Here is a 15519-nt window from a genome sequence, read left to right on the forward strand (position 1 = left end):
CAGCTGTGGAGCTCAAATCCTATTTTCTCCTGCCACGAGCAGCTTTTCATTTTCTTGTTATTTATCGCACTGTTCTAGGTGTTTGAACCTATGTTGTGTATTTGGGGACAATCATCGACCAGCTCCTGTCCTCTTTGAGAATATTCTGTTAGTAAGGATGGCTTTAGTCAGAAGTGAGCTAGAACAGGACTTGCTGAGGAGAGACAGATAAAAATGAAAGTGTTTGATCTCTCAGATCATGTGGAAAAGTTAGCAAACAGCATGGCTCTGAGTGAGTCCTGGCTTGTGAGCCCTGACCCCATCTGTCTGTAAGCACTGCTGCTTCACTCAATAGAACATTTCATACTGCAGAGAAACAGACTTGTGTGATCAGCAGCAAATGGCTGCCATGAGAAATACAATGTCTGCTCTGACCCATTTATTTTTAACTTGGCAGTAGCATTGGAATACCCTATATAGTGTTTTCTGGCAGGCAGATGAAGTTTAAAAACAAGAAGATTTCCATCCCTTCCCTCTTTCTCTTTGCTCCTCTCTTTCACTAATGCCTTACTCATTCTTTATAAAATAGACTTGGACTGCTGTAGAAACTGATAAATGCTAATACTAACATAACAGTAGCACATACACACAGGGATCTCTGAGTCATTTTACATTTAAACATTGCCAGGTGCAGGTAATGCATGCGGTGATCTCCTTTATAATTCCCTAATTTCAGTTAGTTTGGTTAATTAATAGGCATTAGAGGTCTATGAAAATGTGTTCTAGTCTGTTGAGCTTCTTACCAATGCCATTCATCATGTTTTTGAGTGGAGACTAAAACAGTTAGCTGGTAAGATCCTGCTCAGAATATTACATGGCTCTGCCTTTTTTGGTCAGCTATGCTTTGTGTGGTAAGTGGGCCTGTTTTCCCAATACTTACTTTCAGTATATCAGACTATCCTAGGAAACAACACAATAGTCCATTACTTTTTTTATATTTGCAGCAGAGTTGCAACTAGTGATTTTCCTAGTGCTAGAGAGAATCAGCAAGTAAAAACTGGTATTCAGGAAAGCCCTAATCAGTCACACTTAGCTCAGTCAAAAATATATTGCATTTTAATTGAAAAATGTTTCAGATTTTCAAGAATTAGTTACAGCCTGGAGTCAATCTGTCATATATAACAGAACTGTTCACTCATAAACTGAAGAAGGTAATAGAAGGTAATATAAATGAAATAAAGTGTTACTCGCAACTCCAATCATCAGCAGAGAAAATACAAAAATTGCTATAATTCATCACAACTTACCTTCCTAAGGAATAAAACAAATGGAAAGGGTTAAATGAATCCTGATTTTGATTTGGGATACACCTTGGAGTTTTCATGTTCAGCAGACAACAAGCTTTCTGTCAAAAGTTATTATACCATTTACTGCATTCCTACAAACAGAAGCTGAAATGAGATGCACTAAAATCCTGAAACTCCCAGAGAATGGTGAGAAAATCAGGGAAAACACCACTGTCCCTCAGTTTGCAGCTCCAAACACCTGACACGTTATGTACTTTTTCTTTCCTGACACTTTATATAACTTGAAGTCTAGCTGAAAATGTTCCCCATGTGGGTGGAGATAAAAACAGACCATTGTGTAAAGGTTGGAGTTGTCATTTGCACTACACTGAAGTTGAGGAAAAGGACAAGAATTTCTCAGGTGGACACGGAGCCTTGTCTCACCTGGGGTCACGAAGCCCTCTGCAACCCGCAATGAATTCTGCACAGGTCTTTGAACAAGGCAGAGACCAAAGTTACAGTGTGACTAGTGCAGCCAAGTGCTGAGTCAATCCTTAGCTCTCAGAGAGCCCTGTCACCCAACACATGGAAGCGTTGCAAAGGGCTATATTGTAGTTATAGCACTCCTTTGTCCTGCCCTAGCACTGAGTGATGAACGACCTTGTTTCCCCACTATATTACTTACCCTAATTGGAACTATGCTCTCAGCTATCTCATTACTTAATAATACCTAGAAATTTGGTACCTTCATCTTCAAACCCTGAGTAGTTAATTGTTACTTATATACTCAATATCCATTTTTAAAATTAAAGATCTGTCTACATTGCACACTTTAAGTGCTTCATTTCCTTTTTTAAGCAACAGATTTTCAAAAAAGGCAGAGAGCTCAAGATTTTTATGCAGATACAATTCCTAGACAGCACACATAAACCAGCCCTTCCCTAGAATAGCCTACACGGTGACTGCTGGCCTGATGCATGAAAGGGGACAGATGACTCATCCACCACTCATCTTTAGAAGCAAAATACAAGACAACTTCCTGAAGTAGAATTTTGTACTTCATTGCTGGAAAGACTCTAAGGCATAAGCTTTTGGGTTTTTTTTTGTTTTTAACCATATAGGTCTAATGTCTGAAAATCAGAATGTAGAAGGTTGTATGCTTTATTCCAGCTCCAAAACCTGTTGGTCAAAAGAACTACCAAGTTAGTTATTATGTATATATCACATCTGCCGCTGGACTAATGTTTTACCAAGGCCGGTGTAAGCTGCTTTACATTCTAGTCTGATTCAGGTTTTTCAGAAATGTTTCAGAAATGTTTTCAGAGATGTTTATTTTCTAAATAAAATATTCATATAATCATACTTTTCATACAATAATGTTCTTATAGTGGGGCTAGAATCTATATCGTGTCATAGAGTTAAATGTGTTCTGTTCCAGGAATAAGACTACAAATGAAGAAGCTGAGATTATTAAATCACCTGTCTGGTTTCCTTTTGGAATAACATTTCAGTGGCTTCTTTGCATGGATTATCATTTAATACTGTGCAGCAAGAAAAATCAATAACATTTATTCTAATTTCATATTATGTCTTCAAAAATGCTGAAACTCCACACTTGATTGCATTTCTGCCAGCTGAATAACCTTCTTCCAAAATGACAATTGAGACAGCCCAAAAAACAGGTCAGAAATTTCACTAGACCACTCTCCTGATTTGAAACCTCTCACCCTTATTTATTGTGTCTTCCCCTGAGCCACTGAAGTAGCTGATGATGAAAACCCCCTGACTGAAGGAACTTCATGATTCAAGTCTGCTCCCAGTCAAGAGCAGCCAAAGAAAAAAAAAACAAAAAACCAACCTATAGTATTAATTATCTGCATTCAGGTGTAAATATTGGCCAATGAAAGTGTCCTTCCACCCCACAACCTTCCACACGAGATGTAAAATAATATCATCCACCAAGCAGACAGCTTTGCAAAAGGCTTGACCACCCAGTAGATACAAGAGCTGTCATGGCAATATCTTCCAGTTAGATTAAAATAATCTATTTCCTGAAAAAGTCCTTTAGAAATTGAGCTTTTTAAATCTTTATGACAGCTTGAACTTGCAGGGTCTGAGTAGGTGCTTCTATTTTTGAGTTACTGTGGGATTTGAAAGAACAACCAGATTTACCCACTGCATGTGAGTGAATCTGATTGAAGGCATCATAGAATCATAGACTACATTGGCAGGATACTTTCAACAAGACCGGGTTACTCAGAGACTCATCCAACCTGGCCTTGAACACTTCCATGGGACAGGCATCCACAACTTCCCCGGGCAAGCTGCTCTAATGCCTCACTACCCCTAAAGTAAAGAATCTTTTCCTAGTATCTTATCTAAACCTACTATCTTTGAATTTGAAGAATTCCATTCCCCCTTGTCTGTCACTAAATACTCTCGTAAAGAGTCTGCCCCATCTTTTCACTAAGCTTCCCTTCAGCTACAGGAAGTCCACAATTAGATTACTCCAAAGCCATCTCTTTTCTGGGCTGAACAAACCAAATTCTCTCAACCTTTCCTCATAAGAGAGTCTGATCCACTTGGTTGCCCTCCTCTGGACTTGCTCCAACAGGTCAATTTCCCTCCTGAGTTGAGAATCCCCAAGCTGGATGCAGCACTGCAGGTGCAGGTCTCACCAGAGACCTCATCAGCCAACACCTGGAAGGAAAAGTTCTCAAGGTATAATGTGACAGGTAGAAAGAAGCAATAATGCTTAAAGCTCTCATTTTTCACTGTGTCTATCAATCTGCCTCTTAGGACATTCTCCACTTGAATAACAAGGAAATATTTCATAGTTGCCTGCAGGGCTAGGAGGGAGAGTGCTTTGCATTTGGATGTAGTAAACAAATAGCAAGACATGAGTGGCTGGGCAGGAAAATATAGCATTTTCTTTAAAAAGCTGTAAGTTCTTTAGAGACAAAGTTCCTTCTGTGTTACAGAATTTTCAAGGAGAAATTTTCTTAAATAACAGTGTATGTCTCCTAACAAATCCTAATAGTTTTAAAGCTTGTTAGAGAATTAGCAACCAGTAGTTCCAAAGAAACTGTTCTTTGCCTTTGTACCAGCATTGGCTGATGTGTCAGTGCAGTTCATAACACTGCATGGTGTTATAAATGTGTGCAAATATTGGCCAGAAAGACCTTTTTATATTTCTTTTTGAGAAATGAAGGAAGAGTGAGTCCTTGTGGTTTTATTGCAGTACAGAAGACATGCTCGTCTGACATTGATGGATGATGTCCCTAGATAAAGTTCCAAAGCAAAATGGTACAAAGGTTGTTAAAATGCTTTCCACAATTCCTACTAGCAATGAATGATGGTTTTTCTGTCTTCTTTCTTGCCATGCGTGAAATGAGTCTCTACCTCAGTGACTCCAGCTGCTCATCTGTGACCATTTCTGTTGCTTTCTCTGATGGAGGCTATAAAGAGTTGTGCTGTGGCAGCTTCTCCACACTATAACTACTGCATCAAGCAAAACCACGAGATTGCCTCTTTGGATGGGGAGCTGCAACTTTACAGCTTCTTTCAAAATCAGCAGGCTGGGGATGCTGTCCTATCTATTACTCTTCTTACAGGCTTTGGAAGAATTCATTGAGGTTTAATTTACATGTTTTGTACTACCTTGCAATGGATGTTGCAGCAATTAGAAAGATTTTCATGCATGGAAGCCATACTCTTTTCCCTCTGGTTGCAAATTCCATTCTAAAGAATGCTTTATTATATTTCAGCTACAAAATTATGATGGCACAAAGCATTACAGTTACAGGCTAAAGTTCCAGCCAAGAAAAAAATTGTCTTTTTGACCATTTCTTTCTGTCAAGTTGTTAGTCATGTACCTTGTTTTGGTGCAGTATGTAATAAACTGTAGATAAATATCCAACCTGAGTAGATAAATATCACAGCAAGCTGTAGACAGACTGAAGCAGTCTAGCAACAAAAAACCTGTGGCACATATACATTTTTTATATTTTCTAGCTTAGTGTATTTGCAAATCCTATTTCAGAACTGAAACAGTTTTGAGATCTTTAAACTAAATAATTGGATTTTAATGCACTTAAATTGTTAGAATTTTTTTTAAGTTTTAATAAAGGGATTTTATCTTCATTATTTGTTTTTATCTTCATTATTACCATATTTTTGCAACTGCACAGCTGTGCACTTTGGTGATGAATTGGCCCAATGAAGCCAAATATTTCCTTCCATGTTTGCAAAGTTATTACTAAAAGATACTTAACCTAAGACACTAAAGTGTGAGAACTCCAAAATATTTGGTTGCAGATGAATTTATTTGTACACAAAATTAAGGGTCAATGACCAAGTATGAGGCTAGGAATTAAGCACATAGGTAATTTATTTCATCTTTATGTGTTCTACAAAATGTATTTGCTGTGTTGAAGACATGCAAAGGTTCAGGGTCAATGAACTAGCAGGCAGCCTGTTGTACCATGTCAAAGAAAAGTGAATAGCCCCAAATTTTCTTAACAGTCTTAGTTATAAGAATACTTGAAAACACATTTTCTCCTTATTTTCTTGCTGAGTGACAAAGTTCAGCTTCACAAATAGCAAAAGACAAGAGTTATTGCTACTAATTAATGATTAAGGCTAATCAGTTAGTCTTTCTCATCTCTGTTGTAAGAGGCCAATTCAGGAAAAAAAGTCTACTCTTAGAATAAGTAGAAAAAAATTCTGCATCCTAAGATATTTTTGATAGGCTGCTTGTGTAACATGACCCTTTTTCAAGTTAGTTTGAAGAAAGATGAAGCATTTTCCATGTTAATTCAAAGGCTGAGCACCTTATTGAGCAGTCCCACAAAGGGACATTTTTATGTAAGAGTCCCAGAGCAGAACACAGGATCAGACCCAGTGCTCATCTGGTATTCCAGGTCAACTACCCGACTTATAATTAAAAGTAAGAGTCTGGAAAGCATATATGGCATTTCCTACTAATACTGTTTCATTTTATGACCATTTTCAGCTCAGAAAATTTCCTGAGGCAAATATGACTTAGGAATCCCACTTAGTACAACCAGGAAGCTTTTCTTCCATTTGGCAGTTGCATTCATTCTTTCAAAAAGAAAGCAAACCTAATTTTAGATTTAAAGAGAGAGGATGAAACAAGGCAGCAGAACACGATTATTTGCAATCCCTCATGTCTTGAATACCAATTCAGTCTCGTCTCTTATGTCTTTTCTCTAACAAGTCACAGGCTACAAGTTTTTCTAGAGTACCTCCATTCTGTAACACTGTGACCACTACTGTGCTTAAGGGAGGGAGGGAGGAGGGAGGGAGGGAGGGGGAGGGAGGGAGAAGGAAGGAAGGAAGAAGGAAGGAAGGAAGGAAGGAAGGAAGGAAGGAAGGAGGAGGACAGGAAGGAAGGAAGGAAGGAAGGAAGGAAGGCAGGAAGGAAGGAATGCAGGAATGAATGAGGAAGGACATGACCGAAGGAGCGAAGGACTGAAGGCAAGGAAGGAAGGCAAGGACGGAAGAGGAAGGAAGGAAGGACAGGAGGCAAGTACAGGAAGAGGAAGGAAGGAAGGAACTGCCAACGGAAGGAACGCTGAAGGCACGGAAGCCGCACGGCCGGAAGGAATGCGGACGGCAGGACGGCCGGCCTGCCGTCCTGCCTGTGCCGGCAGGGCAGGAGGCAGGCGGCGTAGGCCGTGCCGGACGGACGGCCGTAAGGCAGGACGGCCGGACGGACTGCAGGCAGCCGGGACGGAAGCCGGACGGCCGAAGGAAGGAAGGAAGGAAGGAAGGAAGGAAGGAAGGAAGGAAATGAAAGTCAAGCATGATGCTGAAGAATGCAGTACTATTAGGTATGGCAAGTTGAGAATCAGCAATCCTGTGTTCTACTTCACAACTCCAACAACTTATTCTTGCTATCTTGTGACTGTCTTTTTCAAAGTACATCTCCCACCACTGCTCCTGCAGATGCAATTTGTAACAAAGCAGCATATCCTTATGTGCAGTTTGTACAGCAGCTGATCTACCAGGAATGCTCATGAAGCCATGCAGCTGGGACAGGCAATGGAACCCTTATTTTATGGATCCCTTAGGACACAAGTAGGAAGTAACGTTCAGGTGCTGTCAATCCTGACATGCTGAGACACGTGGCCAAGGCAGAGCATTAGTGAAATTGTCATTAAGGAACAGCTTTTGGTGCCTTTGAGGCTAGGTGGCACCAAGAGAGATTTGGAGAATCTTGGTATTTGAGCTTGATGTCCAAGTCCTTCCTCAGAGGCCTGTGAGTTTTTTGAATCTATACCTAAAGTCTTGATTCACTCTAGTACTACATATTCTATATACACATATTTCCTGCAGCAACACCACTCCCTTTTTGCTATGCTCTTTCCCATGCAAGGGACAAGTGTCTCAAGAACACTGAGCTCATTTATGGATCCTTTACAAGCATCAAGACTCATCAGGGCAAGAATAATTTTGAGGCCATGCAGTGCACTGGAGCATTAGACAGATGTCCAGTACATGCTGGTCAGACTACCAGCAGTAAAGCCTATCAATTTTTTTTATTTAATAATTGATTCAGTCTTTAAAAAGTGATATATTTGACCATAGCTTTGTTGGTAAGCCACCCAATGTTGAGTGTATTGAGAAGTTAAGATATCCCATATCTCTACTTTCCAAAAATGAGACAACCTAGTTTTTTTTAACTCAAAACTTGTATATCACTTTCAGAGGTTTAGATAGTTAAAAATCTATTTACTGCTCCTATCAAGTATATGTCAAATATGTATTTCAATTCCAACAGAAACAAGTCCTTAAATGCCCTGAATAGCCTAGTAATAGACTTGTCTGACCTCAGTGCTTTACAATTGATTTCCCCAACAATAAAAACTGATATCTTAAGAACTGACCAAATCCAGGTTCCGGATGAAAGCTCACAGACCTGGCCATCTCCCTTTTTAATTCAGTGTGTCTGTTTAGACATGCACTCTGGAAACCACTTCTAAAAACTAGAACATGATTAACAGCATCGGCAGAATCACTGTCCAATGCAGTGTGGTCACAGATCAAAGCCCTTCTGAAGCTACAAAGTGAGTGGTGAAACAACTCTATGCCCATTGCAGTAGTGATCTAGTTTTCCTTCGAACTCTGAATTTTCTGTAACAAGCAAAAACCTGCTTTTCATAATCACTTGATCCTCCATGTTATACAATTTTCCTGTTCTCCACTGGATTTCAGTGCAGCACTGTTCAATAATTAGTTTTCCAGAATAAATAACACTAGGAAAATACACTGGAAGCTTGTAACTTGGATACTGCATCTCACTGGTATTTATCCATATGAGGGATGTTACTACATCAAACACTCTTTACAAGCAATCCATTGCTTTCTTTTGTAAGCTATGTCCATTTGGAGTCAGAGTACTGTGGATGGAGGAGAACATGAGATCAGGAGAGTTTTTACAATCTTTGCCCAGTCCTAGAAGAGGATTTTGAAATTGAAATAGTCCAGTGATTTCTGGAGTGTCAGCACTGATCATCAGCTGATCTCTTGTTAAAGAGAAGCCTCTTCAAGTCTTATCAAGACTTCTCCAATGAAAGTGCAGATGTCTCTTTCTTGTCTCCCCAGACTTTTGGGGATTGTAGTGATATATGCTCCAGAGGCTGCAGTGGTATACAACATGCCACCCACGCTAAGAACCTTTGCTTGTACTACTACCCAAGAACCTTTCCTAACATCACTTTGCAGCCTCTGACTGCTTTGGAAGATGGTTGGTTTTTCTGCTGTATTTCACTTTATTTTGTTTGTGGTACTAGCTAGCCCTATCAGTTTGTAAGCTCTGCATGTCCTGCTGTATACTCACTTTTCCAAGTCACCTACAAGTAAAGAAAGATGAAAGTGCTCTTAACCACCCCAAAAGATCTCCTCTTAATGAACTTCCACGTGATTCTTTATCCTTTCCCACATTTCTCTCTATACATTAAGAAGCTCATTCTTTATCAGGCTGAATAGGGACTTACACTTGACAGCCTGACATGTGAGCTCTACCTGAGGAACTGTGCTTGGAAACTTTGTAAAGACTGTGTGTGTTATGTCTGACTCCTCGCCCAGATCCTCTCTGATGCAATGCTTGCCAAGGCACTCATCAGGTTTGTTAACCAGACCTGCCCTTTTGCAACAGATGTCAGGAAGCCCTGCCTGAGAATGAGCTCTGTGGCTAATTCAGCAGAACCTGACCTTTCAGAGGAGGCTGGAAGGCCAGTGGAGTGTGTAAGTATGGCAATGGAGGAAAGATACCCATGCTGAAACATGGAAAATGAGGAGAGACCTGTGTAAAACCTTTGGCTGAGCTCTATTACTTTGCACATTGGGATGGAAACCCAGTTTGGCATAAAATGATCATTGCACTACATAGTAATATATGAGACAACCCAAAGATTTTTGCTCTATGTGACTCGGCCATAGCCATAGGCATGGCTTAGTCATAAAAATTGATTGTGAAGAGAAATATATTTATTTCAAGGAAAAAATAACTATTTCTCTACTGCTTTTTACAGAAAGTTATGGGAAATGTTCATATCCATTTGCATTTAAACAATATTGTAATATTAGAATAAGGAATTTTTGGTAGTATACTGAAATAAAACCACAATTACTTCAGATATGCAGAGAAGGGGCTTATGCTTCTGACACAATTGGCAAGTCATGTCCCCAGCTTCACAGCTGCCAATGCTCTCAGCTTTAGAGGCTCAGCAGGAGAAAATTTATACCAAGGAGGTGCATGAACAGGGAGAGTGGGAGCTCCAGAATCCTCCTGCTTTTCAGGATTTTCAGTAGTGTGTGTTTCTCACAAATAAACCGTTCCCAGCTGTCTGCCGCCTGCATTTCCAGCACTGTGGGAAGCTATCCCCAGGCTCAGATTGGGTGCTAGTGGAGGCTGGGTGACACATGTGACTGTCCCAGGCTGCCACAGATGATCACCAGTCACCTCCCTCCCACCTTCCCAACCCAGAGTGGTTGTTATGTCAACACCCATCCCCACCCCACCCATCACTCCCTCACCCTGCCAGGATGTGGTTGCCATGTCAACAGTCTGTTTGTGGCATCCACCCCAAGGAGGAAAAGGCTGGAGGTGTTGCCATGGAAACCATGCTGTCCTGAAGCATCAATAGAGCTGGTCTCTCCCCCACCTTTCTTCCCCCAGAATGTTCTGCCTTGAAGCTGAGGAAAGCCCTGGACATGTCCTGCTCTGTCCCACATTCCTTCCCCATGGCTGTGTCAGCCCCAGCTCCCACAGCTGCTCCCTCTCACCTGGCAGCAGCTTCACCAGGGGATGACCTGGTGTGCAAGGGTGACCTAGACCTGTCACAGCCCTGGAACAGCTCTCATCTGGGGACTCAGTCAGTCCTCAGACAGAGTAATGGGAAGGACTCAGCTTCCCAGGGAACAGTGGAAATGAGAGATCAGGGACTAAAAGGGCAAGGGAAGTGCTGAGTGTGTGATTGTGGGAAGATGTAGCAGGGGACACACATCTAGATATACATTCTCAGATCAGGCTTGTATCATATAGCAACAACGACCAAAAGACCTTTTCATCTAAAAATACTTCCTGCTTTACATCACGGTCTTAAAATTTAAAAAAGCTCCAGAAGTTGTGATTTTTTTTCAGATAAGTTTGTTGTGGGAAGAAAGTGTCTGAATCAATTCTGTAGAAGGGCTGTAGTAAGAAAGTGTGAAAAAAATATTAACAAATCCAAATATTTCCATAGGACATTAAAATGCACAAGTGCTTTTAGCACAAGTATTTGAACAGAGAAAATCAAAGGTCTTGACTGCACAACATAATGAAGCCCAGTTAATGAATTCCTGTTTATCCCTAGAATATCTGAATGAAGTGATTTGCTTTAAAGGATCTCTCCTCTGTCACAGGGAACCTCTAGGGATTTGGGGAAATTGTATATTAAAGGAGTTTGCAGATAATCTGAAGAATCAGAATGCTGATATTGCAGAAAAAAGCCACGCCCTAGTTTCAGGATCACAGGACACTCACACACAGTATTTGGTTTCTCACATGCACATTTTAGTTAGGCAGTGATATAGTAAATACTAAATAAGAAGCATTTGCATACAAGAATATATCAGTGCTTAGAATACAGGATTGTCAGGAGTTCATGTGAACACTCTGAGATTAAAAATACCGACTTGACACCATTGCTGAGAAATGTACAATGCATTCATGTCATAAGAGTTCTTCCTGTTGAATGATCCAAGGAGCAGAGATGGACTCTTCTCAAGGAGGAGCACTCTCCTCTTAACAGCTATACATTTGCTGCTACTTATCCAAGAGAAACATGTAACTGGAGATGATCTCACATAACCAAGAGGGTAACTTTAAAAATGCCCAGATCGAGAAATTTTGTGTTGTACCTGCTAACAAAGAGATGTTTCTATCATACTTGGCCTTCAAAAAAAATCTTGTTGTTCTCTAACTGGTATTACAGCTCTATTAATTGTCTGGAACATGCTTACAGAAAACTAGAAATCATCCTCTAATCTCATTCTAAAGGCCATTATTCCATTTGCAATTGAATGGATTTCACACATACTTCTCATTAGGATCAAGCAGTTTCAAATCCATCTCAAAGTTAACTTTTGTGTTTTGCCCTCCTCTGTGCTCAGCATGTGGCATACAAAATTGGCTCAGAGTATGACATGAAAGATATGCAAACCATCATTCTTTTTCACTAGACTTAGGGCTTTATCTCTGGGGAAATCTGAACTTGTGTAGAAACCTCAAATCATTCAATTCTCAGTACTGTTCAATATATGTCTTAATGTAAGTATAGACAGTTTTTTTCTGGACATCACTCATCTAGATCTGCCTAGGAAGAAGCTTCTCAGTTCCACAATGTATTTTCCTCATCCACTTTGAAAACCTGCCTTTTCTTTTGGACTTTGCAATGCCTATAGCAGAGCTCTTCATTGAAATGACACGCCATATGAAAAACTGTTTTCATCTGATTATTTAATTTTTCCCCTTCCTTCCACAGTAACATATTATCAATTAAAAAAAATCCTTACCACCTTTTAAGCCAGTCATTATTTTACAGGTTTTAATTAAGGAATTCTGTGGCAGACTTGGATATGTGTACTTTTCTGAAGTTATATACGAGATGGATATGCCTCCTTTCAAGAAAATACTTTCTTCTAGTGAAACACCTCATGGAAATAGCTCAGGTCCTACTATTAACTCTGCTAGGAATACAAGAAACTTTGCAATCAAAGTACATTCATCTCAGTCCATGTGTCTTTCCTGAAGAGCTTCCAACCTAAAACTGGGGATAGAAAAAGCAGGGATAAGGCAGGGACACTAATTAAAGTGCATATGTCTTCAAATGGGTCTGTTTATTTAGCTGATTCAAATTTCTTTGATTAGTGTTACTGATGTGGTAGAAGACAGCTTTTAGAAGGGCATGAGGCTAGTGGGGTGAAACTGGGTACTCTGTGAAATGAAATAGCACAGGACAATGGAATTGAAGTTGGAGAAGAACCCAAACATGCCTCTGTTAATAATTACTAATTCAAATCTACTTTTAAAAAGTCATTTTGTTACAAATTCTATCAGAATAAGGAATTAAAGACAAACTCTTCCATGAGTAGCTTGAAAGAAAGCAAACTACTTGAGTGCTATGTGATGTAAAGAATGAAAATGAACAGGAAATTATTCTCTGAAACGTCAACTTCTGCAGGAACATTCAAATTGACAAAAAGACTGTTAATTTAGCTTTGACATAGAAGATAAATTCCTATCTAGAAGCAAGAGAATGTTAATCTATTGCCATTTATTAATGTAATATAAAATTACCTCATTTCAAAGTAATTTCAAAATGCAAAAAGAGTCATTATTAAAATAAAATTCCCCATGACTTAAAACTGCATAAAAAGTTTTAAAATAATGCCCTGAAACCATCACAGGATAATTTAATTGAAAAGCATAATTGTGGATTTTAAGAACATCAGAAAGAGTCTGGTTGTACATTTGTTGCTGTCTGTGTGAATATTAATGATTAAAAGGCTTGAATAGCATATACAGATAAATTATATATATGAGATAAATATTTTAGAACTTTTATCTTGATTTTTCTGAAGGCCTGTGTTTCTCTGACTAAGGCATTAGTGTGGTATATACTGTTTCAAATACAGATATTCTGCTCCTTCTACAAAATAGATAGAAAACAGACATTAATAAAAGAGACCTCTGACTAAGATTTCATTCCCCTGAAATTTTCATGTGGGAAAACCGTCATTGCTGCCACCCTGCACCTACTTTGATCTACTTTGCAGATTAAACAGAATGAAATTTGCAAGTATACATATTTACATGTAGGGGACAGTAGATAACATCGTAACCTCATTAGAATTAATATAATAGGAGTGGAAACATGACACGTTCCTGCACAGGAGACCTGTATAGATCTCCAGCAAAGCCCCAGTTAAATCCTCTGGCACATTTCTTTCCTCATCCAGACATGGAAAGCACAACATACATATTTCTACTCAGCAAATATTAGGTCAATTTTGAAGAGCAAAGTTCACAGCCACTATGGAGTGCGGAGCTGTTTGATACTAGAAGGACCAATGAGCCCCTCTTGTGCAAGTGGATAGCAATGGGAATGAGACGGAATATTGAGAAATCCTAAACGAGAGCAGTTTGAACCAAGGGAAGAATAACGTGTGGAGTTAAAAGGGACAGAGAGACAGCTTACAGGCAGCCAGCAGATCTGCACCACCTACCTGAAATACTTTTGCCAAATTGTCAAAAAGGGCTTGACCAGCGCTGACTTTATGCTTGACTCCCCTGACTGTGCCATTTTTGCTGAGGATGTTGACTCGCTTTGTACCAAACCCCTTCTCTTTAGTGGCTCTGACTAAAATGAGCAAGTCATCCTGCTCATTGTCATTCTCATCGCACTCCGAGCCCGCGTGCCCATTCTGCTGCCCGTCCACCTCGCTCAGCCGGCTGGTCTGCTCGGTCTCTGAGCTGCTGGCATACTCGGAGTCCAGCGAGTCGGCGGCCTCGCCGTCGGCGTACACCTCCTTCAGCACCCGCCCGCTGTGCGAGGACGCCACGCGGAACCGAACCTTCCTCAGCAGCCGCTCGCTGTCCGCCTTGCCCTCGCCTTTGAACATCGCCTCCTCCATGGAGATCAGCAGCTTGCATTGTTCCAGCGTGGTGCCCATTGCATCTGCCAGTTCGTCACACTTAACAACAATATCAGCGCTGTTTTCTGCTGACAGGGGTTCTCATATTAAACTAAAGAGGGTTCCCAAGAAGCCACTGCCGTTCTGCAGTTAATAATGGATGCATTTGTGCTATGGTTACCTTTAAACTAAAACCTGTAAAGTGATCTCGGTAATTAAATATTAAAAAGACATTGTGTACTTTTTAGCACTAAGGAAGAAAGCAAGAAAGGGAGAAATTATATTCATTGATTAAAATGAAGGGAAGGGAAGGTTTGGGAAGGGAAGATTTGGGAAGGTTTGGGAAGGGAAGGTTTGGGAAGGTTTGGGAAGGTTTGGGAAGGGAAGGTTTGGGAAGGGAAGGGAAGGTTTGGGAAGGGAAGGGAAGGGAAGGGAAGGTTTGGGAAGGTTTGGGAAGGTTTGGGAAGGGAAGGGAAGGTTTGGGAAGGGAAGGAAGGGAAGGTTTGGGAAGGAAGGGAAGGTTTGGGAAGGTTTGGGAAGGTTTGGGAAGGTTTGGGAAGGTTTGGGAAGGTTTGGGAAGGTTTGGGAAGGTTTGGGAAGGGAAGGGAAGGGAAGGGAAGGGAAGGGAAGGGAAGGGAAGGGAAGGGAAGGGAAGGGAAGGGAAGGGAAGGGAAGGGAAGGGAAGGGAAGGGAAGGGAAGGGAAGGGAAGGGAAGGGAAGGGAAGGGAAGGGAAGGGAAGGGAAGGGAAGGGAAGGGAAGGGAAGGGAGGGAAGGGAAGGGAAGGGAAGGGAAGGGAAGGGAAGGGAAGGGAAGGGAAGGGAAGGGAAGGGAAGGGAAGGGAAGGGAAGGGAAGGGAAGGGAAGGGAAGGGAAGGGAAGGGAAGGGAAGGGAAGGGAAGGGAAGGGAAGGGAAGGGAAGGGAAGGGAAGGGAAGGGAAGGGAAGGGAAGGGAAGGGGAGCATTTGGACAATGCTCTCAGGCCCAAGGTGTGACCTTTGGGGTGTTCTGCACAGGGGCAGGAGTTGGACTTCGATGATCTTAATAGGTCCCT

General features: G+C 40.9%; 1 protein-coding gene across 1 annotated transcript in view; it reads right to left on the bottom strand.

Annotated features, from left to right (window-relative positions):
- The window catches only part of GRXCR1 (glutaredoxin and cysteine rich domain containing 1), a 38353-nt gene extending 23897 nt beyond the window's left edge, over nt 1-14456 (bottom strand). The window contains exon 1 of the mRNA XM_009100273.1: nt 14040-14456. Coding sequence (XP_009098521.1) covers nt 14040-14456 — 417 coding nt within the window. The remainder of the gene's footprint in view (nt 1-14039) is intronic.
- Between the last annotated feature and the right edge of the window lie 1063 nt (nt 14457-15519).

This window comes from Serinus canaria, chromosome 4 (assembly GCF_022539315.1).
Source record: "Serinus canaria isolate serCan28SL12 chromosome 4, serCan2020, whole genome shotgun sequence".
NCBI lineage: Eukaryota > Metazoa > Chordata > Aves > Passeriformes > Fringillidae > Serinus > Serinus canaria.